Here is a 25,240-nt window from a genome sequence, read left to right as displayed (position 1 = left end):
TCTTTTTTCTTCCCAGCATATGCCTTTTAAGAGTAATTTTTCCTCTAAGCACACCTACTAGTGTTGATATGTTGTATTTTTATTCTGTTAAAAATACTTTCTCATTTTTATTTTTTATGCATGGATTAGAAGGGTTTTGCTTAATTTCCAAATATTTAGGGGTTTTCTGGTTGTCTTTTTATTGTTGATTTCTACATTGATATCACTGTGGTCTATTAACATATTCTGATTTTAATTCTTTGAAGTTTGTTGAGACTTATCTTATGGCCCAGGATATGGTTGGTTTTGTTTTTATGAATATTGAATGTCCACTGGGGAAAAAGTGTGTTTTGTTGTTTGAGGAATAGCATTCTATTTAGATAGATTTTGTCCATAATATTGTTCAAATCTGCTATATTCTGAGAACCTTTTTTTTCCCTGTCCATTTTATCAGTTTATTGAAAGAGATCTATTAAAATCTATTTTCATTGTGAATTTAGCTATTTTATGTTTAGTTTTTTCAATATTTGCTTTATATATTTTGAAGCTAGATCATTTAAATGTGTACACATTCTGTATTAAATCTTGCTGGTAGATTTGACCATTTTATTAAAATGTCTTCTTTATCTCTGGAAATGATTTCTAAATTCTACTTACCTACTATTAGTATACCTATTCCAGCTTCTTTGTGGCATTTGCATGGTATATCTTTTCCTGTCCTTTTACTTTTAACCTTTCAGTTTCCTTATGTTTAAGCTGTGGTATTTTTGTAAGCAGCATATTTATTTGTTTTTCATAGTTGAGTCTTTTAATTAAGATATTTAGTGCATTTACTCACTGTAACTCCTGTACTGTAATTGGTTTTAAATCTGTGACCTACCATTCATACTATTTGTTCCATATGTTTTATGTTCTGTTTTCTTCTCTGTATTGTTCTTTTTGGGGGATTAATAGGACTTTTAAATTTTTCTGGATATTATAACATGCATTCTAGACTTAGTAAAGTCTAATATAAATGTTTTTACCACTTTTAAAGCTTTTAGAATGCTTTAAATCCTCTTCTACCATTTTGTAATAGTAGTCATAGATTTTAATTCAATATATATTTAGAATCTACAGGGTATTTTTGTTTTTGTTGCAGTCAGTATTCATTTATATTTAACCACATATAATCTGTTTCTATTATTTTTTACTTCTTCCTACATCTCCATTTTTACATCTGGAACCATTTTCTTTCTTCCTGAAAAGCTCCTTTTATTTTATTTTATTTATTTTTTTGAAAAGCCCCTTTTAGTATTTATTTTAATGTGGTCTCTTGGTGGCAGATACTGTCAGTTTTTGTGTGGAAATGTCTTTATTTTGCTTTCTCTTTTGAAGGATAATTTTGCTGGATATAAAGTTTTAAATTGGTAGCTATGTACATTTAAAACTTTCATGGTATGTCTAGATGTGCTTGATATTTATTCTTTTGGAGCCTGTGGTACTTCTTGAATCTGTAGCTTTGTGTATTTCATAGGTTTAGAAAATTCTTTGTCATTATCTCATTAGATATTGCTTCTGTGTCACATATTCTCTCTCCTTCCCTTCTTCGACTCACAGTTTCTTGTTAGACATTTTAGTCATATTCCATATGTCACTTAAGCGCATTTCTTTATTCTCCATTCATATTGTTCCATGCTTCACACTGGATGTTTTTTCCTAATTTTTTTCCTAATTCTGTCTTCTGTTTTGTCTAGCGTGCTATTAAACATTATTATCAAGTTCTTAATTTCTAGTATTGCATTTTTAAGTTATATAATTTCTTTTTATAGACCCCTCTGTCATTCTTTTTTTTTTACATATTAATCAAAATTACTTTAAAGTTCTTGATAATGCCAATAATTGAGTCATCTCTGTTTATTTCTGTTTTCTCTTTAGTTTTTGTTTCTTCTTATATCAGATACTTTATTATTGAATGCCAGACAGTATAATGAAATGTTATAGAGGTTTCACTGATTATTTTCTTCCTGTAAGGAGGTTTTCACTTGCTCTTTGTTAGACATCTAGACTGGGAACAATTTACCTTTATCTAGTAGGAATTAAACTTACTGGAGGCTGGGTTGCAGTTGTTGTAAAGCCTTGTTTACTCCTGGTTCATATCCACTAGTATATAGTATTTCTCTCTGCGTCCCATCTGACAGCCAGGAGTACTTCCTAGGGCCCATATTAAAGCCCATTTTTGGCAGATTCTGAAATTGTTTTTTTTCTTTTCAGCCCCATTCTCCATATCATTCTAAAATTGCTGACCATTTCACTCTACTTAGCAATAGCCTTCTGCTTAGTGTGTGTGTGTGTGTGTGTGTGTGTGTGTGTGTGTGTGTGTGTGTGTGTGTGTGTGTGTGTGTGTGTGTCTAAAGCACTTCACAAATAACTAGAAGCTAAACTACCATGAAGTTTTGAGATAACTTCTCTGCTCCTGTTTTTTGCCTTGGGGACTTTGCAAGGTTGCCTAGGTAGCATGCTTATAGTTTCAAGCAGACTTTTTTTTTTAATTGAAGCATAGTTACTGTACAATATTACATAACTTACAGGTGTATAATATAGTGATTCACAATTTTTAAAGGTTATGCTCCATTTATAGTTATTATAAATATTGGCTATATTCCCTCTGTTGTACAGTATATCCTTGTAGCTTATTTTATAACTCAGTTTGTACCTCTTATTCCCCTACCCCTATATTGCCCTTCTTTCTGCTTCCCTCTCCCCACTGGTAACCACTAGAATATGAGTCTGCTTCTTTCTTGTTATATTCACCAGTTTATTTTATTTTTTAGATTCTACATGTGATACCGTACAATCTTTGTCTTTCTCTGTGTGACTTATTTCACTTAGCATAATGCCCTCCAAATCCATCCATGTTTCTGCAGATGGCAAATTTTTATTCTTTTTCATGACAGAGTAGTATTCCTGTGTGTGTGTGTGTGTGTGTGTGTGTGTGTGTGTGTGTGTGTGTGTGTGTGTGTGTGTGTGTGTATGTGTGTATACACACCCCACATCTTCTTGATCCATTCATCTGTTGATGGCCTCTAAGGTTACTTCCATATCTTGGCAATTGTAAATAATGCTGCTTTGAACATTGAGGTCCATGTATCTTTTTGAATTTGGGTTTTGGGGTTTTTTGGCTATTACCCAGGAGTGGAATTGCTAGGTCATATGGTAGTTCTGTTTTCAGTTTTTTAAGAAACTTCAATACTGTCTTCCATAGTGGTTGCACTAATTTACATTCCCACCAACAGTGTATAAGGGTTCCATTTTCTCCACATGCTCGCCAACATTTGTATTTTGTGTTCTTTTTGATGATAGCCATTCTGACAGGTGTAAGGTAATGCCTCACTGTGGTTTTGATTTGCATTTCTCTGACGATTAGCTATGTTGAGCAATTTTTCGTGTGCCTGTTGGCCATCTGCATGTCCTCTTTGGAAAAATGTCTATTCAGTTCTTCTGCCCATTTTTTAATCTGATTGTTTGGTTTTTTGATGTTGAGTTGTATGAGCTGTTTCTGTATTTTGGATATTAACCCTTTATTGGTCATATCACTTGCAAATATTTTCTCCCATTTGGTAGGTTTTCTTTTCATTTTGTCAATGGTTTCCTTTGCTGTGCAAAAGCTTTTAAGTTTAATTAGGTCCCATTTGTTTATTTTTGCTTTTATTTCCTTTGCTTCACGAGAGGGATCCTAAAAAATATTGTTGCAGTTTATGCCAAAGATCTCTGCCTATGTTTTCTTCTAGGAGTTTTATAGTATCATCTTAACATTTAGGTCTTTAGTCCATTTTGAGTTTATTTTTGTATATGGTGTTAGAGAATGTTCCAATTTCATTCTTTTATATCACGCAGACTTTTTTTTAACATGACTTTTCAACTTGTAGGTGGATTATTGCTTGGTCACAAGTTTCCTCCTTCACAGATGGAAATAGAAGTCTAAAAAAGGAGATCCTTAGCTGAACAACCATATAAGGGAAACATCTATGATTATTGGGAATTTTGAGAAAGATATTTATGGCCAGCTAGCTGTTTTAGCCACATACATTTTGATAAGTTGCAGTTAGTTGAACTTTAATTGATATCATAGTCATTTATATTAGAAAACAGTTTCTTTTTTTTTGAATTTTACTTAATTTTTTTCTATACAGCAGGTTCTTATTAGTTATCTATTTTATACATATTAGTGTATACATGTCAATCCCAATCTCCCAATTCATCACACCACCACCACCCCCACCCCCCACCGCTTCCCCACCTTGGTGTCCATACGTTTGTTCTCTACATCTGTGTCTCTATTTCTGCCCTGCAAACCGGTTCATCTGTACCATTTTTCTAGGTTCCACATATAGGCATTAATATACGATATTTTTTTTTCTCTTTCTGACTTACTTCACTCTGTATGACAGTCTCTTGGTCCATCCACGTCTCTACAAATGACCCAATTTCATTCCTTTTTATGGCTGAGTGAAATTCCACTGTATGTGTGTACCATATCTTCTTTATCCATTCGTCTTTCGATGGGCATTTAGGTTGCTTCCATGACCTGGCTATCGTAAATAGTGCTGCAGTGAACCTTGGGGTGCATGCACATGAAAAGATGCTCAGTATCACTAATTATTAGAGAAATGCAAATCAAAACTACAGTAAGGCACCACCGCACACTGGTTAGAATGGACATCATCAAAAAGTCTACAAACAAATGCTGGAGAGGGTGTGGAGAAAAGGGAGCCCTCTTGGACTGTTGGTGGGAATGCAAATTGATACAGCCACTATGGAGAACAGTATGGAGGTTCCTTAAAAAACTAAAAACAGAATTACCATATAACCCAGCAATCCCACTACTGGGCATATACCCAGAGAAAACCATATTTCAAAAAGACACATGCACATGTTTATTAAAGATTCACGAACTTTTTTTTTTTTTTTTTTTTTTTCCGATACGGGGGCCTCTCACTGTTGTGGCCTCTCCCGTTGCGGAGCACAGCCTCCGGACGCGCAGGCTCAGCGGCCATAGCTCACGGGCCCAGCCGCTCCGCAGCATTTGGGGTCTTCCCGGACTGGGGCATGAACCCGTGTCCCCTACATCGGCAGGTGGACTCTCAACCACTGCGCCACCAAGGAAGCCCTGTGCAACCTTTTATAAAAAAAAAAAAAAAAAGGAAGGATGACTCAGGGTGGAGTTGAGAGCCACAGAGAATTGTTCCTAGACTTTGAAATCTAATCAAGAAACTTATTTATCTGGCTGGATTTCAGAGCTTCTTTGGACTAGTGGCTTCCTTCTGCCTTGTATTTGTTTTTGTTTTGTTTTTTTACATCTTTATTGGAGTATAATTGCTTTACAATGGTGTGTTAGTTTCTGCTTTATAACAAAGTGAATCAGTTATACATGTATATGTTCCCATATCTCTTCCCTCTTGCGTCTCCCTCCCTCCCACCCTCCCTATCCCACCCTCTAGGTGGTCACAAAGCGCTGAACTGATCTCCCTGTGCTATGCGGCTGCTTCCCACTAGCTATCTACCTTATGTTTGGTAGTGTATATATGTCCATGCCTCTCTCTCGCTTTGTCACAGCTTACCCTTCCCCCTTGCCGTGTCCTCAAGTCCATTCTCTAGTAGGTCTGTGTCTTTATTCCTATCTTACCCCAAGGTTCTTCATGACATTTTTTTTCTTAAATTCCATATATATGTGTTAGCATACGGTATTTGTCTTTCTCTTTCTGACTTACTTCACTCTGTATGACAGACTCTAGGTCTATCCACCTCATTACAAATAGCTCAATTTCTTTTTGTGGCTGAGTAATATTCCATTGTATATATGTGCCACACCTTCTTTATCCATTCATCCGATGATGGACACTTAGGTTGCTTCCATCTCCTGGCCGTTGTAAATAGAGCTGCAATGAACATTTTGGTACATGACTCTTTTTGAATTACGGTTTTCTCAGGGTATATGCCCAGTAGTGGGATTGCTGGGTCATATGGTAGTTCTATTTGTAGTTTTTTAAGGAACCTCCTCTGCCTTGTATTTGAATTGGAATATCTGTAATTCTTATCCTATATCTGTCCCACCATTCTATGTTGAGAGTGGTGGGAGCAAGCAACTCATCTTAGTTTCGGTTTTAAGAGAAATTGTGCCCCAGCAGTTGTACTTAATAGATTACACCCAGGAACTTCATCAACATCTGGACTTGATTTAGATTTTAGACTTTGAGCTGATGAGAGGGATGAGATTTTAGAATTTTTATTTAATGAGAGATGTAGATGAACTGATTATGTGGTGAGATACAGATTTAGATGATGAGATTTTGGACTTTGGGCTATGATGGGAGGCGACTATTAGGAACCTTAGGAGGGGGACTTCCCTGGTGGTCCAGTGGTTAAGACTCCACACTCCCAATGCAGGGGGCCCGGATTGGATCCCTGGTCAGGGGACTAGATCCCGCATGCTGCAACAAAAGATCCTGCATGCCACAACTAAAAAAAAAGATCCCGCATGCCGCAGCGAAGATCCCATGTGCCGCAACTAAGATCCAGCATAGCCAAATAAGTAAATAAGTAAATAAATAAATATTAAAAAGGGAACCTTAGGAGGTGGTGAATATATTTTGCATTTGGGAGGAACGTGAGTCACTAGGGGCTACAGGACAGATTTATGCTTACCATAGTTAGGGAAAACTCAGTTAATTTATAATTATATTAAGAATTATTTAGTAAGTCTAATGTATTTATAATTTTTTCTTCTCATTTTTTGTAGCTTGTCCTATATAGATTAATTCATTTTACTTCATTTTATAATGGAAAAAAATACCATGATAAAATTTTATTTTAGTAATTTAATCCACAGTTGAATCCACAAATACAGAACCTGTGGATACAGAGGGCTGACTGTACTATGCCTTTTTTTTCTTGAGATAATGTTGGCTTATAACATTATATAAGTTTCATGTATGCAATATTATTTTTCTACTTCTGCATACACAGCAGTATGCTCACCACCAAATATTTAGTTTTCATCGGTCACCATACAGTTGACCCCTACCCGTTTTGTCCCCCACCACTTCCCCTCTGTTCTCTATATCTACATGTTTCTTTTGTTTGGTTTGTTCATTTATATTGTTTGTTTTTTATTTTTTATATTACACATGTAAGTGGAATCATATAGTATTTGTCTTTGAACACTATGCCATTTTATATATAGGACTTGAACATCCTTGGATTTTAGTATCTGCCATGGGTGAGGGGTAGGGGGTAGGGGACAGGTGTGTATGTTCTGGAACCAATTCCCCAGGGATTCCAAGGGACTTCTGTAAAATAAAATACAGAATACAAGTTTTGAGGAATTTTCATGTATTTAAGCATATTTAAGAAATTCTTTTATTTATTATATCAATAGTGTTGCTAATGTTAGTACTTTCTATTTTTTATAAAAAATGAATAAGAGGATAATTAAGAAATGTTTTATTGATTCACTTGCTTTTTTTGTTTTTGTTTTTTTTTGTTTTTTTTTGTTTTTTTGCGGTGCGCGGGCCTCTCACTGCTGTGGCCTCTCCCGTTGCGGAGCACAGGCTCCGGACGCGCAGGCTCAGCGGCCATGGCTCACGGGCCCAGCCGCTCCGCGACATGTGGGATCTTCCCGGACCGGGGCATGAACCCGCGTCCCCTGCATCGGCAGGCGGACTCTCAAGCACTGCGCCACCAGGGAAGACCGATTCACTTGTTTTTAAATAGTTATTTTTACTAACTTGTTTATTTAACATACTTATCTATTACTGGGCAAGTCTTTAAATAAAAATATTTTAAGAACATGTTAATTTAATAGTATTGGTTTTTCTCTCACAGGTTTTGCAGCCTTGTGACTTGTTCTATCAAGCTACTCAGATACGTACAGATCCACAAGTGATTGAATTATCAGTAAAATCCCTGACACTGAAGGTAAGTTACAATGTAGTCAGTGCCCTTTTGAAAAAATTAATGAAACTTAGAAATAAGCAATTATTATAGCAACTCTTTTGTTAAATAAGCAAAAAAAAAACTATTTTTGAAAATCTTTTATGACACGTAATTTTAAAATGATATTTAATACATATTTTATAATGAACGTTTTCATATATTTTGTTATTGGCAGTTGACTGCTTCTGTAGTTAACATCCTTATAGTATGGTTGATCCGTTTAATATCGACATATAAATATTTTAACTATTGAAATTAGTTATGATAATCAAAAAACTTTTTTGTGGGCAGCAAATTGTATCTACTATTTCTTGGTTGTAAGGTTAGTTCAATATTAATTCCTCTTGATCCTTTACAAATATATTTAATGCTTTTTGAAGTGTGTATTTTTTGAAAGTGGTTTATGTAGATTTTTTAATTAAATTTTTCCCCTTAGGTTTCACCAGTTATCATAAACACTGTGATTACCATAACTTCAGCACTTTATACAGCTAAGGAAACCATCCCACAAGAAACTGCTTCTTCTACAGCACATTTATGGGAAAAGAAGAATACAAAGAATTTAAAAATGTGGTTTCTTGAAGAACCAAATGAAGTTGAAAAAATAGCTTCCCCAACTGAATTGGTACCCAAAGGAGAGATAATAAGAATGAACATTGATTCTATTTTTCTAGTTCTTGGGGCTGGAATTGGTCATCGAACAGTACCTATGCTTTTGGCAAAGTCACGTTTCTCAGGGGAAGGCAAAAACTGGAGTTCCCTAATAAATCTCCACTGTCAGCTTGAGCTAGAAGTAAGCATATGTAGTATTTTTCCAGATTTTATAACAAATAATGCTATACATGGACTATTTGGGGACTCTTACTTAAACATTTAAATTAAATTTATCCTAAGTATGATGTTGGTTCACAAAACTTTTGGAAGAAAGTGTACAAATTTATGCCCTTGATATAGTTGTTTTTATGTGTATGTTACTTTTAGAGTACATGTCCATATTAAGTTTATATTTCAACTGGTTTCATTCATCTTAAAATTGATGATATTAATAGATAGTTTTGAGTAGATGAAAAATTCTTAATTTTAAGAATTAAATTGAATATCCTTTTTCCTTTAAAATGATAATAGACTATTTCTTAATCTCTTCTAAGATAGTAATGTAAAGAATGAGAAAAATATGCCTTATACTTTTATATAACGCAGAATCTTTATAATGTAGTGAGACTCCACCAAGGTCTTTCAGATTTTTGTGAGAGTCCTTTAGTTATATGGAAGATATTTGCTTTGAACCAACATATATTTTGCTTCAGAATTTATCTACATAGAATCATCCCAGAGATATTTTGCTTTAAATTATTAATTGAGTTGATGTCAAGTAGAAACTAATCTGATACTCTACCTAAGTCAGTAAATATGAAAATTTATAAGCTCCTATAACATTTGTGTTGATACAGAGTTATATGCTAATAGAGGTGGAACTGACAGACTAGATTTCAACTTTCCAAATTTTAGCTAGAATTATCTGTATTTTGCAGAGGATTTGATCTAGGATGTCCAAGAAGGTCAGAGAATTCAAATAAGTGCATACTCATTGAATCATATGTTACTTGCCTCAAGGGCTTTCGAAAAGTCAGTGGAGGTAGACAGATATGTTTAAAAAATGTCAGTAGTGTTTGATAGATGAACACAGCTTTCGATGTTAAGCCCAGCCTGAAAGTCAAGGAAAGATACCTAAAAGAGAGTTTTTTTCTGGATTAAATTGTGAAGACTAGACCACGAAGTTAGCCAAGTGAGGAGAGCATGAGGAAACTAATGAATGGCATGTAGACGGTTTTCACATGGAAGAAATAGCACAGCCAAAAGGAATGCTGGTGGGAAACAGTATGGAAGATCATTTTAGAACATATCAGAGTGCCTTATTTAAAAAATTAAAAATTCTCTCTCTAGGTACATTATTACAATGAAATGTTTGGTGTGTGGGAACCTTTGCTTGAACCCTTAGAAATTGATCAGACTGAGGATTTTAGACCATGGAATCTTGGAATCAAGGTATTTTTGAAGTCTGAAAATTTTTTTCAAATATTGAGGATGTCCACATTACACATACTTTAATCGCAACAGAGTTCAGGTATCTCATTATGAGCCTTTCCACATGCTTCCTTGTTTGACCTCTGAATGTAATTTTCAAACCCAAGGCCACTGCCTCATGGGCTTGTAATACAAATAATTATGTAGCATTTATTATGCACTAGACATTGTTCTAAATAATCTACTTTTGCTTTAACCCTTACAACAAACCTCTGAAGAATATACAGTTTTAAACTTCATTTTAACATGTGATGGGACTGAAACTGTGGAAGTTAAAGGACTTCCATAAAGCAATAATACCTTTAAATTGGAAGAGGTGGAATTAAATACTGGCTTCAGAGTCCCCACACATAACCGTCATGTTAAAATATCGCCAGCATTTTCTTGAAGGTTGTTGTCTATCCCAAGTTTTCTTTGATCTCTGAAGGGTGTATATATAGAAGAAAATATAATATTATTTGTTTGAAATATAGTGTGAATTTATGTAATCATACGAATCAGGACCTTTAGATGGATGAAATTGTGCTTCTGAAGCAAGAGACTGCAGCATTCCTAGCATATCTCCTCCCTAATAATGATTCAATCAACCTGCAGACAAATGTTCAGTGGTTTAAAGCCAGTTAAAGGAACAGTAAAGGCTTGGCATATCCAGCTTTTTGTATTAAACCAGGACTTTTGATTTTCCACATATTTCAGATAAAAGATTTGGATAAAGGAACTTATTTGGCGGTTGTTAGGTCAGGATACACATAGGCAGTAGACCTGTGAGTTCTAAAAAGAGGTAGGTGGTATTGATTCACATGAGCCCTAGGTCCTAGTGGCACTGTTCTGCAACTATTGTTGGACTTTTTAAGTCCCTAGGTTTCTGTTCTTTATTTATAGCATTTATAGCACCAGTAGATTAAACGACTTTTCTTGCCCTGAATTTCCACATGCTATGATGTATGGGCTTCTAATTTTCATTCAGATGCTCCATGCATTTAGTAATTTTAGGGGTTATTTTCCCTTCTAAATTGTGCCTGCCATTTTAGTATAACTGAGGAGGAGGAGAATTTTTCTTCCAATACTGCTTCTATCCAATGCGACCTTAGTTGGCTGATGTCCAAGTAATTCCAAGTAAGGCAGTGGAACTGATAAAATGTATTGCTCTCTCTAATGCTGTCATTGGAATTTGTCTAATGTTTGCTTTTCCTTTGCAAAATGAGTTATGTTGTGCTCCTAGGAACAAATTTTTCTCATATTTCTACAATTTATATTTTATTTTAGATGAAAAAGAAAGCCAAAAAGGCCATTGTTGAGTCAAGTACTGAAGAAGAAAATTACAAGGTACCAGAATATAAAACTGTCATCACTTTCCATTCAAAAGACCAACTAAACATTACATTATCCAAATGTGGCCTTGTAATGTTAAATAATTTAGTCAAGGTAAGAAAAGTAACTTGAAACTTTAAACATTGGTGTACTAGTCTGAGTTAACCCTTTTCTTTTATTGAACAAGAAGTTTTTGTTAACTTAGTTATTTGTCATATGTCCAGTAGTGTTCTGCTTGTCGTTTAGTTTTCTACATTTTCTTTTATTTATGATAACCCTTTCTTATTAGGCATTTACAGAAGCTGCCACTGGATCTTCAGCCGCCTTCATAAGGGATCTAGCACCATTTATGATTTTAAATTCTCTTGGACTTAGTATCTCTGTTTCACCAAGTGACTCTTTTAGTGTGCTCAGCGTACCTATGGCAAAATCATATGAATTGAAAAATGAGGAGAGTTTAAGTATGGATTATATCCGAACTAAAGACAATGATCATTTCAATGCAATGACCAGCCTAAGCAGCAAATTCTTCTTCATTCTTCTTAGTAAGTGATAAATTACCTTCCTGGGGCTTTAATTTCTTTTAAGTTACATTTTATATCCCATTTTACTCATTTGTGGTATCTCACAGGTTTTTTATCTCCTTTCTAATATTTTGCAAATTTCATTATTTCCTTTGCAGGGCTTTGCTTGCTGTTGTCACTTTATCTTTGTATTTCAAATTCTGACTTTCTTTGGCCACTGCTTTATTTAGAGTATGGTAATTTACTACTTTATGTTTTGGAGAGGAAAATTATTAAATCTCATCCTCAGTCAGCATTTACAGACTTAGCTATAGGTGGTTGTTTTAATCACTTTTAGTATAACTCAGTAGAATTGCACCAGTTTTGCAACTGAACGAATTCAGAATAAGGTTTGAATTCATGAAATGGCACAGGGTAATGGTTTTGGGGTTTGTAAATGGTTTTTGTGTTCTGCCTATTGAGGTAGAGGTTTTTTTCCTTTGTCCTTTATGTTTCCCAGAAGTTTTTCATTTTCATGAGAGGTGAAAGTAAATACATTTTTAAATTATCATAGTATATAGTCATTGTGAAGTTAAATATTAAATAGTCCCAAAGCCTCACTGACACCACTTTCTGACACTCTGACATTTAAGTAGTTATGGAAGGGAGGATATTAGAAAGGTTAATTAGACATGGAGGAGGGGTACTAAAACTGATAGCTAATACTTTTTCCTAGTCAGGAAATGATTCATAACAGTGGCTAGGTTTCAGATGTTGTCCCAGCATTGTCCATGAATTATTCTCATCAATTTTACCTCTGTTTGTTTTTAAACTGACATTTTTATGGGATAGTAGGGAAGAAGGTTATATAAATAGATAATTCACCCCAATACAATATATGTATATATATATATTAGATACAACTGTAAAATTTTAATCAAACCTTAGATATCACAAAGTGTCACAGGTTGGTGGAAAAACTTAAAAACTGAAAAATTGCAGCTACTTGGTAGTTGCCAATGACTGCCTGAATGTATTAGGCTCTGGTTATTATGACAGCAAACCAGAGAACAGTGTTCTTGTATTTTCTAGTAATTTCTCTCATCAGTCAGTTATTTTTAAAAGGTTATGTTGTTGTCTTAGGTTAAACTACTGAATGAGATTTCTTTTTCAATTAAAAACTTTTTTTGGTAAAATGCTTTGAAGGTTTTAAATGAATGATGTAGGTATGTATTGTGGATTTTTAAAATATCCCTTTTTGTAGCTTTCAGTGATAATTATTCATAAGTTTAAGAAATCATCTGATGTTTCTGGTTTAAAATGTCTACTTAAAATTAATATATGATGAATTATAATAAAAACTTTCAAACATGTATATTTAATTTAGCACCAGCTAACCACTCTACTGCTGATAAAATCCCTTTAACAAAAGTGGGACAACGACTGTACACTGTAAGACACAGAGAGTCTGGAGTTGAAAGATCTATTGTTTGTCAAATTGATGCAGTGGAAGGAAGTAAGAAGGTAACAATTCGCTCCCCAGTGCAGGTACGGAATGATTCATTTTTTTGTGAGGTCATATTGTGTATATTTGTATGCTAATTAAAAAAAAAAAACTAAAGCAAATTACTACCAAAAGAATACAAACTGTAATAGAAATATAGCTAATAGCAAAAAGAATAATCATTATCAGTAATTATACTACTGTAATACAAGCAGTTGTAGGAATATTTTGTAAATGTTTTTGGAATATTATTTTGTAAAAAAACAAAAACCAAAAAAGTCAATATTTTGTTTTAGCTCTTTGTAGTATGTATTTATTCTTTCGTTTCAATTAGAGAATACAGTGAGAGAAATTTGTACACCTTTATTGAGGTAAAATTGATGTACAATAAACTGCATATATTTAAAGTTGATGAATTTTGACAAAAAATACACATATGAACCTTCATCGCAATCAAAGTAATAAACATACTTATCACCCCAAAAAGTTTCCTCATCCCCTGTCACCCCATTCCCATGCATCCACTTATATGTTCTTGTGGTGCGTTAGTTACACAATATAGAATTTTATGTAAATGAATGAAGTACAGAATGGAGTCTGGCTTCTTTCACTCAGGATAATTTTGTATGTGTCAACTTTTGTGTATTAATGTTGTTGCATGCAGTTACGTGTTGTTGAGTAGTAATCTGTTCTATGTATATACCACATACCATTTTTAATGAATTTTTGTATATGCTATAAAGTGAGGGTTGAGGTTCATTTTCTTCCGCTTGTCTATTCATTTGTTCTGACCAGGATTATCCTTTTTCCATTAAATTGCCTTGACACTTTTGTCAAAAATAAGTTGACCATATCTCCATATCTGTGTGTGTTTATGTCTGAGGTCTCTAATCTGTTTCATTGATCTATTTATGTCAGTACCACACTGTCTTGATTACTACTTTATCCTCAGTCTTGAAATCAGGTAGTACAAGTTGTACCACTTTGTTCTTTTTTAAAGTTGTTTTGGCTAGCCTAAGTCCTTTCCATTTCCATTTAAATTTTAGACTTCAAGTTTTCAATTTTTATTTAGAAATTTTGATTAAGTTGGCATTTTTAATATTAATTTTTGATTTTTTCTTGCTAGTAGAAATACATTTGGTTTTTGTATTAACTTGTATTATGTAACCTTACTAGATACATTTATTCTAGTAGCTTTTTTATAGATAGAGATAGTTATGATGTCTGCAGATAAAAATATTTTTACTTCTTCCTTTCCAATCTGATGTTTATTGTCTTTTTTTTTTGTGTGTGGTACGCGGGCCTCTCACTGCTGTGGCCTCTCCCGCTGCGGAGCACGGGCTCCGGATGCGCAGGCTCAGCAGCCATGGCTCACAGGCCCAGCCGCTCCGCGGCATGTGGGATCTTCCCAGACCGGGGCACGAACCCATGTCCCCTGCATCGGCAGGCGGACTCTCAACCACTGCGCCACCAGAGAAGCCCTATTTTCTTTTCTCTTGTTTATTGCACTGGATAGAATCTCCAGTACAATTTGAATAGAAATTATGAAAGTGGATGTTTTTATCTTGTTCTCAATCTTAGGGGAAAAGTATTCAGTCTTTGACCATTTAGTATATTTTGAGTTGTTTTTTTTGTTGTTGTTCATGATCCCTCTGTTCGTAGTTTACTGAGAGTTTTTAAATCAGAAATGAATGTTGCATTTTGTCAAATGATTTTCTCTATCGAGAGGATCTTTTAAAAAAATTGTTAATATGATGAATTACATTGATTTTTAATTATTATATTAAATAATGATTGACTTTTAAATGTTAAATGAACCTTGCATTCCCAGGATAAACCTCATTTGGTTTTGAAGTATTAACCTTTTAATATATTGTTGGATTGATTTGCTAAATTCACGTTTATAATTTTTGCATTTATGTTCATGAGGGGTGTTGGTATAGAGTTTTCTTGTAATGTTTTTCTTAAGTTTTTAAACGACAGTTTCACTTTAAGGGCTATTCATATTATCTGTCACTTCTTGAGTGAGCTCTTCTAGTAATTTTGTCTTTAATGAAATTTGTCAGTGAACTATTTTTGCTTTTACTTCACTTTTCTTTTCACAGGGTGTAGAAATTTAGATTGACAGTTATTTTTTCCATACTTTTAGGATGTCATTTCACTATCAACTCTATTACATTGTTTCTGACCAGAGTCTGCTGTTATTCTTAACCTTTGTTCTATGAAATGTGTGATTTTATTTTTATATACTTTTAAGTTTCTTCCCTTTATTACTGGTTTTAAGAAATTTGGTTGAGATGAATCCTACATGTTTCTTGTACTTGAGTCTTTTAAGCTTCTTGAATCTGTGGATTTATAGTTTTCATCAACTTTAGAAAACAATGTTGCCATTGTTTCTTCAAATATTTTTTTCTGTCTTCCCCCTCTCTTCTCTTCTTCAAGTAGGTATATATTAGAGTGTTTAAACTTATGCTGTCTGATGCTCTGTTCAGTTTTTCTTTCAGCTTCCCCTGACCCCCATGTTTCTGTTTCAATAGTTTCTATTATTATGTCTTTAAGTTCACTTTTCAATGTCTAATCTGTTCTTAATCTCATCCAATGTATTTTTATGTCTAGAAGTTCAACTTGCATTTTTATTTACATTTTCCATGTCTTTTTATATATCCTCAGCTTTCCCCTAACTTTTGAACATATCAAGTATAGTTATATAAATGTTTTAATATCCTTGTCTACTAATTCTGTCATGTGTTTCATTTCTGATTTGTTTCATTTTATTCATTTTTTAATGGGTCATTTTAAAATTCTTTTTGTGTGTCCAGTAATTTTTTTACCAGTTGCTTAAAATTGTGAATTTTACCTCGTCAGGTGCTTTAGATGTATTTGTACCCCTTTATGTATTCTTGAACTTAATTCTCCAACACAGTTATGTTAGTTGGAAAGTGATCCTTTCATTGCTTGTTTTAAAACTTCTTAGGTGAGACTCAAGCAGCCCGTAGCCTAGGGTTAATTTTGCCCCACTAGTAAAGCACTGTAACCAATACCCTTTGTACTAAACAAGATTTTACCACTTTGGTTGGTTAGAAAAGGAACTGTGTGTCAGCACCAGAGATTGTTCTGCCTGCGGCTTTCAGATGGATCTTTACTGAGCCTTAGACAGTGTACTGATGTGCATGTGCCAGACGGTACTGTACTGAAGTCTTTGGAACAGGGGGCACTCTTAAAGTCTCAGGAGTTACCTCTCTGTAACTCTCACCTCTCCATGCAGCTGTCTTCTCTCTCATGTAATGTGCTGTTAGAGTAAGCCTCATTGGCTTTCCCACATTCTAATATCTATCTCTTCAACTCAGACTGGGCTCTGTTTGACTTCTCCTTCTCCACACAGTAATCCAGAAACTCTCCAGGTAGTAAGATGAGGTGACAATCTTAGGGCTTATCTTGGTGGAGTTTTCTTTCTTTCTCCCTCCCTCCCTCCCTCCCTCCCTTCCTCCCTCCCTTCCTTCCTTCCTTCCTTCCTTCCTTCCTTCCTTCCTTCCTTCCTTCCTTCCTTCCTCTCTCTCTCCCCTCCCCTTCTCTCTCCCCCCTCCCTCTCTCCCCCCCTTTCTTTCTTTTCTCTCCCTCTTTCTCTCTCTCTAGCCCTCCCTCCCTTCCCTTCTCTTCCCTTCCTCTCCCCCTTTCTTTCCTTCTTTCTTTCCCTCCCTCCCTCCCTCCCTCCCTCCCTCCTTTCCTTTCCTTCCTTTCCTTCCTTCCTGTGCCACCTTTTTGTCCATTACTTCATGTGTATTTTTTTTCCCTGGTGTTTTGGTTGTTTATATTGGGAAGTTATATCTGGTCTCTATTTTTCCATCAGGGCTGAAAACAGAGGTTCCTTCTCTTTCATTTTTGATTTATGATGAACTGTATTAAAAGATGACAGGGCTTCCCTGGTGGCACAGTGGTTGAGAGTCCGCCTGCTGATGCAGGGGACATGGGTTCGTGCCCCGGTCCGGGAAGATCCCACATGCCGCGGAGCAGCTGCTCATGAGCCATGGCCGCTGAGCCTCCGCGTCCGGAGCCTGTGCTCCGCAACGGGAGAGGCCACAACAGTGAGAGGCCTGCATACCGCTAAAAAAAAATAAAATAAAATAAAAGATGACAATTGGGCTGCGTCATTATCGTAGATTACTTTTGAATTTTATTAAATAGTAAAACATTAATGTTAAATTTCTTATAGGTACTTTCATAGAAATGAAAATATATGTCTCTTCTTTTAAATTGGTAGAGCAGTTTATCTAGAAATAAAATATAGTGTAGTTAAGTTTATATATTTATCAGTTCTTAGTTTGCACTCAGTATGTTTTATATTTTGGTATGATTTTTAAAATATAAAGATTTTAGTAAGATATAGAAAGAATACAAGAAAATGGTGTTACTAACCAGTTTGTTTTTGTCTATCCCAAAGATAAATATAAACGGAGGTTTATCTCATAATGTGTGTTAATCAAAATAATGTTAATCTTTTACATCACTGTTGTATGCTACTCAGTGGGTGAGCTGTTCCCTACACACTATTTGATTCAATGAGTAGCATACAACAGTGATGTAAAAAGGTAGACATTTGCCAGCCAGTGGCTTGGTTTTCACTTTTATCATATAGACATCTAAAACTTGGATATAATATTTTTCCTATTAATTTTTTCTACTATTTTTGTCTAAACGAAAAGTTATTCCTTATATCAAGTTCAAGAAGATGTTATTTTCTTCTAAGATTTTTAAAGTTTTGTTTTTGAGATTCTTTTTCTCTAAAACTAGAAACTTTCCTTGTAATTTTTAGCAAAGATAATTGCATGTTTGGATTTTTTTTTCTAATTTATATGAGCAAGATAAATATTGCCTGATAATTCCTTTGCTGGGATATTTAGATGGAATATTTTTTAAATGTCTTTAGATTCTTAGATTAATGATACTAAATGTTACTTTTCTTTCCCAGATTAGAAATCATTTTTCAATACCACTTTATGTTTATGGAGGGGACACCTTATTGGGAACGGCTTCACCTGGAAGTGAATTTAACATACCATTAGCATCTTACCGGTGATTTTTTTCTTTATCCTTTTGTTTGCCCTAAGGTCTCTTATACACTTTTTAGTTTCTGATTTAGTAGTGATATCTATCTTTAAGTTATCAAACCATGATCAAATTTATCTTGTTAATATCTCATCTAACTTATTTAAGTTTCGGCACTCTTAGAAGATTTTTTTAAAGAAATATTATTTAACTTAATGTATATAATGTATATCCTATAAATTATCTATGCTTTCACTAGTAAATATAAATTACATGCTTGCAATATAACTATCATGGCCATAGTCATATATATTTATGATTTTTAAAAAATTTCTTACTGAGCATGAGTGGTGGCTTCTAGATTTATTTACACTATTATGAAGTGATTTTTACTTTTCTAGGGTTTTATGATAGAATTTTTAAGAAATTTCTTTAGAAAATGTAAAATATTTTATCTTTTAATCTACATATTTATCTATTAATTGTTCATTGATAGAATTGTAATGTAAATAGAGGTAGACAGTTGATCCTTCAACAACATGTGGGTTAGAGGTGCTGACGCCCATGTAGTCAAAAATATACATTCAGTTGTCCCTCAGTATCCATAGAGGATTGTTTCCAGGACCCACTGCAGATACCAGAATCCCTGGGTGCTCAAGTGCCATAGTCAGTCCTCCACACCTCTATTTCCACATCCATGGATTCAACCAACTGCTAGTCATCAAGTACTTTATTTGCTGAAAAATGTCTGCTTATGAATGGACCCGTGTAGTTCAAACCCGTGTTGTTCAAGGGTCAGCTGTATAGTACATATAAAATCTTTTATGTATTAAGAAAGGACTATTAAAATTGTAACAGTACTAATGATGGGCTAGTTTCTTAATCATAGGCTTAATATTACAAACAAGTATTATTATTATTTAGGATATTTAATCTGGAATTGAAGATAATCTCTTTTAGGGAGATTAAGCTCTCTTGGAGAATAAAAACTTCCTCAGAATAAGCATCATAGCTTGTTAAGTACCATTTCACAACACACTCTAGACATGGACCTTTAGACCTATGCTACAAAAGGATGGAGGCAAAATTACAAGCAGTGCTAAAATATTCCTTACCTCTATTTATTCTGCCCCATACGTAGGAGTTCAAGATTGGGTCCCTAATGCTTAGAAGACAGCCTAGCAGTTTTAGGCACATATTTTCAGAGAGTAGACCTGCTCACCTTAATGAGTGTTTTATTGCCTAGACCTTCTAACTCTAATGAGTTTTATTGCTTAGTTCAGACTTGCTGAGGGAAAGAGTTATGTTGTCTAGAGAACAACCACAAAATAGTTGTTTATAGTATCTGACCTTGTTCTAGAGAGGATTTGGGGTGGGTTATAAGAGTAGATTAAAAAGTAGCATGTAAGATATGTTCAAAAGTTTCTGTGAGGAAATCCATTTTGTCCTTGGATAATAAAAGTTAATGACACTCTGCTTTATTTTTAGTAAATATTACTATATATTTTGTGTTTCTGTCCATAGAAGAGAAAAGTTAGGCCATTAGAGTATCTTTACACTTTTTTGTTCAAGGCTAAATATTTGTTACATGAAAGTTAATCTATCTTAATTAGAATTATTAATGACTGACTAGCTTGGATTTCACATTAGATATTCTTCTAATCTAATGCTTAGATATAGATACTCATATTTAAGATGTGAGGTCTTAAATTAACAAATGGATATCATTCTGTAGAATTTAGGTATACTTATTCTTAAGTTTAATTCATTTAACAAGTATTTACCAAGTGTTTTTTTGTGTGGAAGGCACTACTGTAGGATGCCAAGAGGAATTGGCATGGCTATTCTGCTTGAGAGATTGATATATAGGTACAGAAAGTAGAAAACAATGGGTTGTTGAGAATCACAGAAAAAGTTTTAGTTGCAGAAAACTATGAAAAGGAAAGAAGGGATTAATGATTAACTCCTGAGAGACGTACATGAATTGTAGTTAAAATATAATAATGTGGAGATTAGTGGGGAAGGGCAATCTTAAATGGAAGGAATTGCATAACAAAGATAAGGAGGCATGAATGCACAGGATTTGTACAGGTCTATAAAAGACTAGGGGTTTGCCTGGAATGTAGTGTGCATGTTGGAATATGAAATTTGAAAGGTTAAGTCCACATTGGGATAGTTGCTCGCTCATTGTCTTGCCCCATTTATATAAATTTTATCTTCATCTTTAATATCTATTTCTTTCTTCCTCTCTCAGACCATTTGGTGTTCTTCTGTTTTAAGACCATTTAATGCATCAGCTCTTCTCACTCAAAACCTCTTGCCATTGATCATCTGTCTCTCATGTTTTCTCTTCATTCATTTCTTAAACTTTCCTTTAACCTTGCATATGTCTCTAGTTCAGCTCTACCCTTCAGAAACAAAGCTTTTGGGGAAAATTGTGACCTCTGGAAAACACTCTGCAGCCAGTCTAGAAAGAGTTAACCACACTCTTCATGCCCTTAGTCTTCAGTATACATCTGGGTTTTCTTTGAGGGGGGGTACCAATCACAGTGCAGTAGTTATCTTTTAACATTACATTTCCCATGTGATTGGTATCTCCTTAAGAGTAAAGAATGACTTACTCATTTGTTCATTTTCAGTTTTACCTTCTCATTGGTAAATAATAGTCCAATAAATGTCTTGATGGAAAAAAAATGAAATTTCAGAGAGAATGTAGAAGTAAAATAGGCTAAATCTGATAACTGATTTTACAGGTAACTATATCTATGTATGTAAGGGGGGAATAAGGAAGAGTTAATATTATTTTATAGTCCAGAGTGCCAATAGCTGGAAGTTCCTGAAAAAAGGACACACAGAGAAGTGGGTGTGGAGGGTTCAGAGTTCAATTTAGCAATTTAAGGCACCATCCGACATCATTACAGAAATATGTAGTAGATATTTAAAATTTTGGGGACTAGAGCTTAAGAAAACAATCACAGCTAGAGATAGTATTGACACTTGTCACACAGTAAGGGATAGTGTCACAATTATAGGTAATTAGTTTTACAAGTATAAAAATACTTAAGTGTTTATACTTGGACACACCTTAGGTTTAAAAAAATTATTAAACCCAAAGTACATTTGCAATGTAAACAAAGAATGTGATTTTTAAATATAAGGATTAATCATATGTGACACCTAATAATTTTATTACTGTCTTCTTACAACCACTTCTGCAACTATGCTGAACATTTCTGTAAAGCTAAGTATCTATTGAAAGCTTTCATTTGATTAACCTTGAATACCTGGTGATTAATTTTTCAGTAGAAATATATTTTTGCTTCACAAACTCAATCATGGTATGTACTTGGGACCACATATTCCAGGAAAGCCAACTTCTTTAAGTTAAGTGTTTAAGTCACAGCTGTATGTGTGTGTTTTGCATATATGATGGGTATGATTACGTATTTTCTGTGAGAAACCAGTTATTATCTTGTAAACATACTTCTAAGACAGCAAGTTTGTAAGAAAAATATTCTTCTCTTGGAAGCCAAATAACTTGATTGGTTTCCAGAAAGTTAAGATGGAAATTGGTATCTGTATGTCTATCTTACTATCTCTAAGAAGAATGTGAAAATATAAAAATTTATTACAATAGTATGGAGGGAGATAATTTCATTGTTCTAAAGCTGTAATCAAACAATTAAACATGTATTTTCTTTTAAAGCATTTTAAAATGTATTTTTTAATCTTTTATGTAGATCACTCCTTTCCCTGAAGCCAGAAGATGAGGACTATCAAATGTGTGAAGGAATTGATTTTGAAGAAATTATAAAAAATGATGGCACTTTTCTCAAGAAGCAATGTAGATCTATAAACCCTTCCAAGAAGCCATTTATCATTAATATTGTCCCAGAAAAAGATAATTTGACATCTGTGTCAGTGTATTCAGAAGATGGTTGGGACTTACCATATATAATGCATTTGTGGCCACCTATTCTACTCCGAAATCTTCTTCCTTACAAAATTGCTTATTATATAGAGGTATTCTGGAATTTTTTAATGCCCTCCTGTCTTTGATTTTGTAGCTTTAGTTATTTAAAGTTATGAACAATAAAACAATGTTTTAAAATTCTAATAAAAATTATAGTACTGGTGAATAGACAGTACAGATATTCTTCAAATGGAAAAGAAATGTTTCAGTCATGTTATATGAAAGAAAATTAAAAAAATTTTTTTTCCACTGATTTACCTTAGGAATCTGGTTACTAAGTTGACTATAATTCATACACACAAATATGATATGCCATTTTAAAAATCATTTATGAAAGTAATAGATATTCCTGTAGAAAATTTTAGAAAATAAAGATTATTAAGATTGTCTATAATCACATTATCTGAAGGTAGCACTTCTGATGAAGTTATCATTTCAGTGCTAAAATATATATTTTTCAGTCTTTTCCATGAATGTATATTTCATGTATATTTAAAAGATGGATACTAACTTTTCAAACATGTATGAGAATTAGTATTAAAATGATAGTACTAGACTTAAAACTTGCTATATTGTATTATTCTTGTGCTAGTTTTCTAAAAGGATTTTATGCCCTATAAAGATGCTTTTTCTTTTAAATACTCTTTGTTTTAAGATATTACATCTGATTCCTTCCTGTTGCTGTAACAGGAATCTCTCCATCTTAGGATTTTAAGTAAATATTCCATTTGCCATTGCTTGTCAAATATAAGAAAGTAGTTCTTCATTGTAGTATATTATTTGTTTTATTGCAGTCTTTTAATTATTAATTATTGGGATTTACTCTGTTTACACTTTTCTGTTAAATTTTTTTCGGAGTGGGGGAGTGAACACATCTATGGTTTAAGAATATCTGTTTTCCATATGGTTGACAGATAACATAGTGGTTAAGAATTTACACTTTGCTGTCAGATAGATTTGAGATTGAATCCTACCTCTATCGCTTACTAGTGCTATGTCTTTAGGTAAGCTAATTTCTAAATCATTTGTCCAAGCCTATAAAAGGGGGATAGTAATAAAACTTTCATGATTGGGATATGGTGAAATCAAATTAAATAATGTTTGTAAAGGACTTAGCACAGTGCCTGACAGGCATATGGTTCCCATTTATTTACCTCTCTAGCACCACCAGCACTACTCTTCTATTTTGTGGAACATGTCAAGTATTGATAGCTTACCTTGTTTTTGCTTTAAGTAATTTAAAATCTTAAGGTGAAGAGATTCCCATGTTATAACAGGAGGGAACCAGATTAGAGTTGCTGGAAAAACAGGTGAAATACCCAGATGGAATGTCTATCTATGTTGCATTTTAATAGAACTTTTAACTTGATGCTTTTAGGGATCACATTCTGTTTGCTAGTTTCCAAAGGATATGATCACTTTTTAGAAAGACAGTTTAGCTGCGGTGTGGAAAAGGGCTTAGAGGAGATAAGAGCAGTTAGGAGACTCTTAAAGGGAGAGGTTACAGTGACATGAACTAAGGTAATGCAAGTGTGAGTGGAGAGAAATGAACAGTTTTGAAAGCTACGTAAGATTCAGTATAAACAGTGATTGGAAATGGGTTATGAGAGTTTGTTAAAAATCAAAAATGGGAGTTAGTAGGGATTGCTTATTTTGGATTACATACATTTTTCATTATTTTGTAGTTTTTACAACTAAAATCACTAGTGGATAAGATTTTTGTTTTACTAATTATAGTGTTTTATAATCTTCATTAGTGCCAGCAGAATTTCACACTATTTTATTTTATTTTCACAATAGTCCTTTGAAGTAGATCATTTAGACCATTTTACAAATACAGTAACTCAAATCTCAATTTATAGAAATTTATACAGTTGACAGAGTTAGAACATGAACATAAGTCTTCTCTTTCTGACAGAGGTATTTCAGAATCATTTGTATAGCATTTGGAATCATTAAATAGAATATTTTAGTGTATTATTCTGAAACATTAAAAATTTACTGTATTTTTTTTTTATTATAGGGCACTGAACATAGAGTTTTTACTCTACATGAAGGCCATTCAGCCCAGATTTGTACTGTACAGTTGGATAAAGCCAGGCTGCATTTAGAATTACTTGACTATCTTAATCATGATTGGAAAAGTGAATATCATATAAAACCTAATCAACAAGATATTAGTTTCATCAGTTTTACTTGTGTTACAGAAATAGAAAAGACTGATTTAGATATTGCTATCCATGTGACTTATAATACTGGCCAGACAGTTATGGCATTTCATAGTCCTTACTGGATGGTCAATAAAACTGGTCGAATGTTACAGTATAAAGCAGATGGAATTCATCGAAAGCATCCACCTAATTATAAAAAGCCAGTTCTCTTTTCTTTTCAGCCAAAGCACTTTTTTAATAACAATAAGGTATGTGAAGTTTTTTTGACTTTCATTCTTTATCTACTTATCACTCCTTTTTGTTTGTTTAGAAGAATAAAATATTATGAAATAGGTAGAAATAACATTTGTGAAATATTTGAGGTTAAAAAGGTTAAAATTTAGTCTTGGGAAGGGTTTAGTGCATTAACAGTATAATATTAGTTTAGGCTAAAAAGCAAAAAATATATCAACTTAGGTAGGAATTTTTAAAGGTACCTAAATACTAATATATTTGAAATATTTTTTTCTAGGTTCAGCTTATGGTAACTGATAGTGAATTGTCAGATCAGTTTTCAATTGATACTGTTGGTAGTCACGGAGCTGTTAAATGTAAGGGCCTGAAAATGGAATATCAAGTGAGTTCATCTTATGCTCATCAGGAAACTTTTTTTAAGCTCTACTGAGTACTTAATTTTTATCAGGATGTTATGATAATG

General features: G+C 33.7%; 1 protein-coding gene across 1 annotated transcript in view; it reads left to right on the top strand.

The window, feature by feature from the left end:
• VPS13A (vacuolar protein sorting 13 homolog A) overlaps nucleotides 1-25,240 on the top strand; it is a 235,726-nt gene that overhangs the window by 147,957 nt on the left and 62,529 nt on the right. The window contains exons 40-49 of the mRNA XM_082656304.1: nucleotides 7,843-7,935; nucleotides 8,390-8,746; nucleotides 9,898-9,999; nucleotides 11,305-11,463; nucleotides 11,639-11,894; nucleotides 13,240-13,400; nucleotides 18,323-18,426; nucleotides 22,140-22,422; nucleotides 24,396-24,791; nucleotides 25,055-25,159. Coding sequence (XP_082512430.1) covers nucleotides 7,843-7,935; nucleotides 8,390-8,746; nucleotides 9,898-9,999; nucleotides 11,305-11,463; nucleotides 11,639-11,894; nucleotides 13,240-13,400; nucleotides 18,323-18,426; nucleotides 22,140-22,422; nucleotides 24,396-24,791; nucleotides 25,055-25,159 — 2,016 coding nt within the window. The remainder of the gene's footprint in view (nucleotides 1-7,842; nucleotides 7,936-8,389; nucleotides 8,747-9,897; nucleotides 10,000-11,304; nucleotides 11,464-11,638; nucleotides 11,895-13,239; nucleotides 13,401-18,322; nucleotides 18,427-22,139; nucleotides 22,423-24,395; nucleotides 24,792-25,054; nucleotides 25,160-25,240) is intronic.

Source organism: Grampus griseus, assembly GCF_964374135.1.
Source record: "Grampus griseus genome assembly, chromosome: 6".
In the NCBI taxonomy this organism is placed as follows: domain Eukaryota; kingdom Metazoa; phylum Chordata; class Mammalia; order Artiodactyla; family Delphinidae; genus Grampus; species Grampus griseus.
Note: the sequence above shows the minus strand (reverse complement) of the source record. Positions and strands in the feature narration are given on the sequence as shown.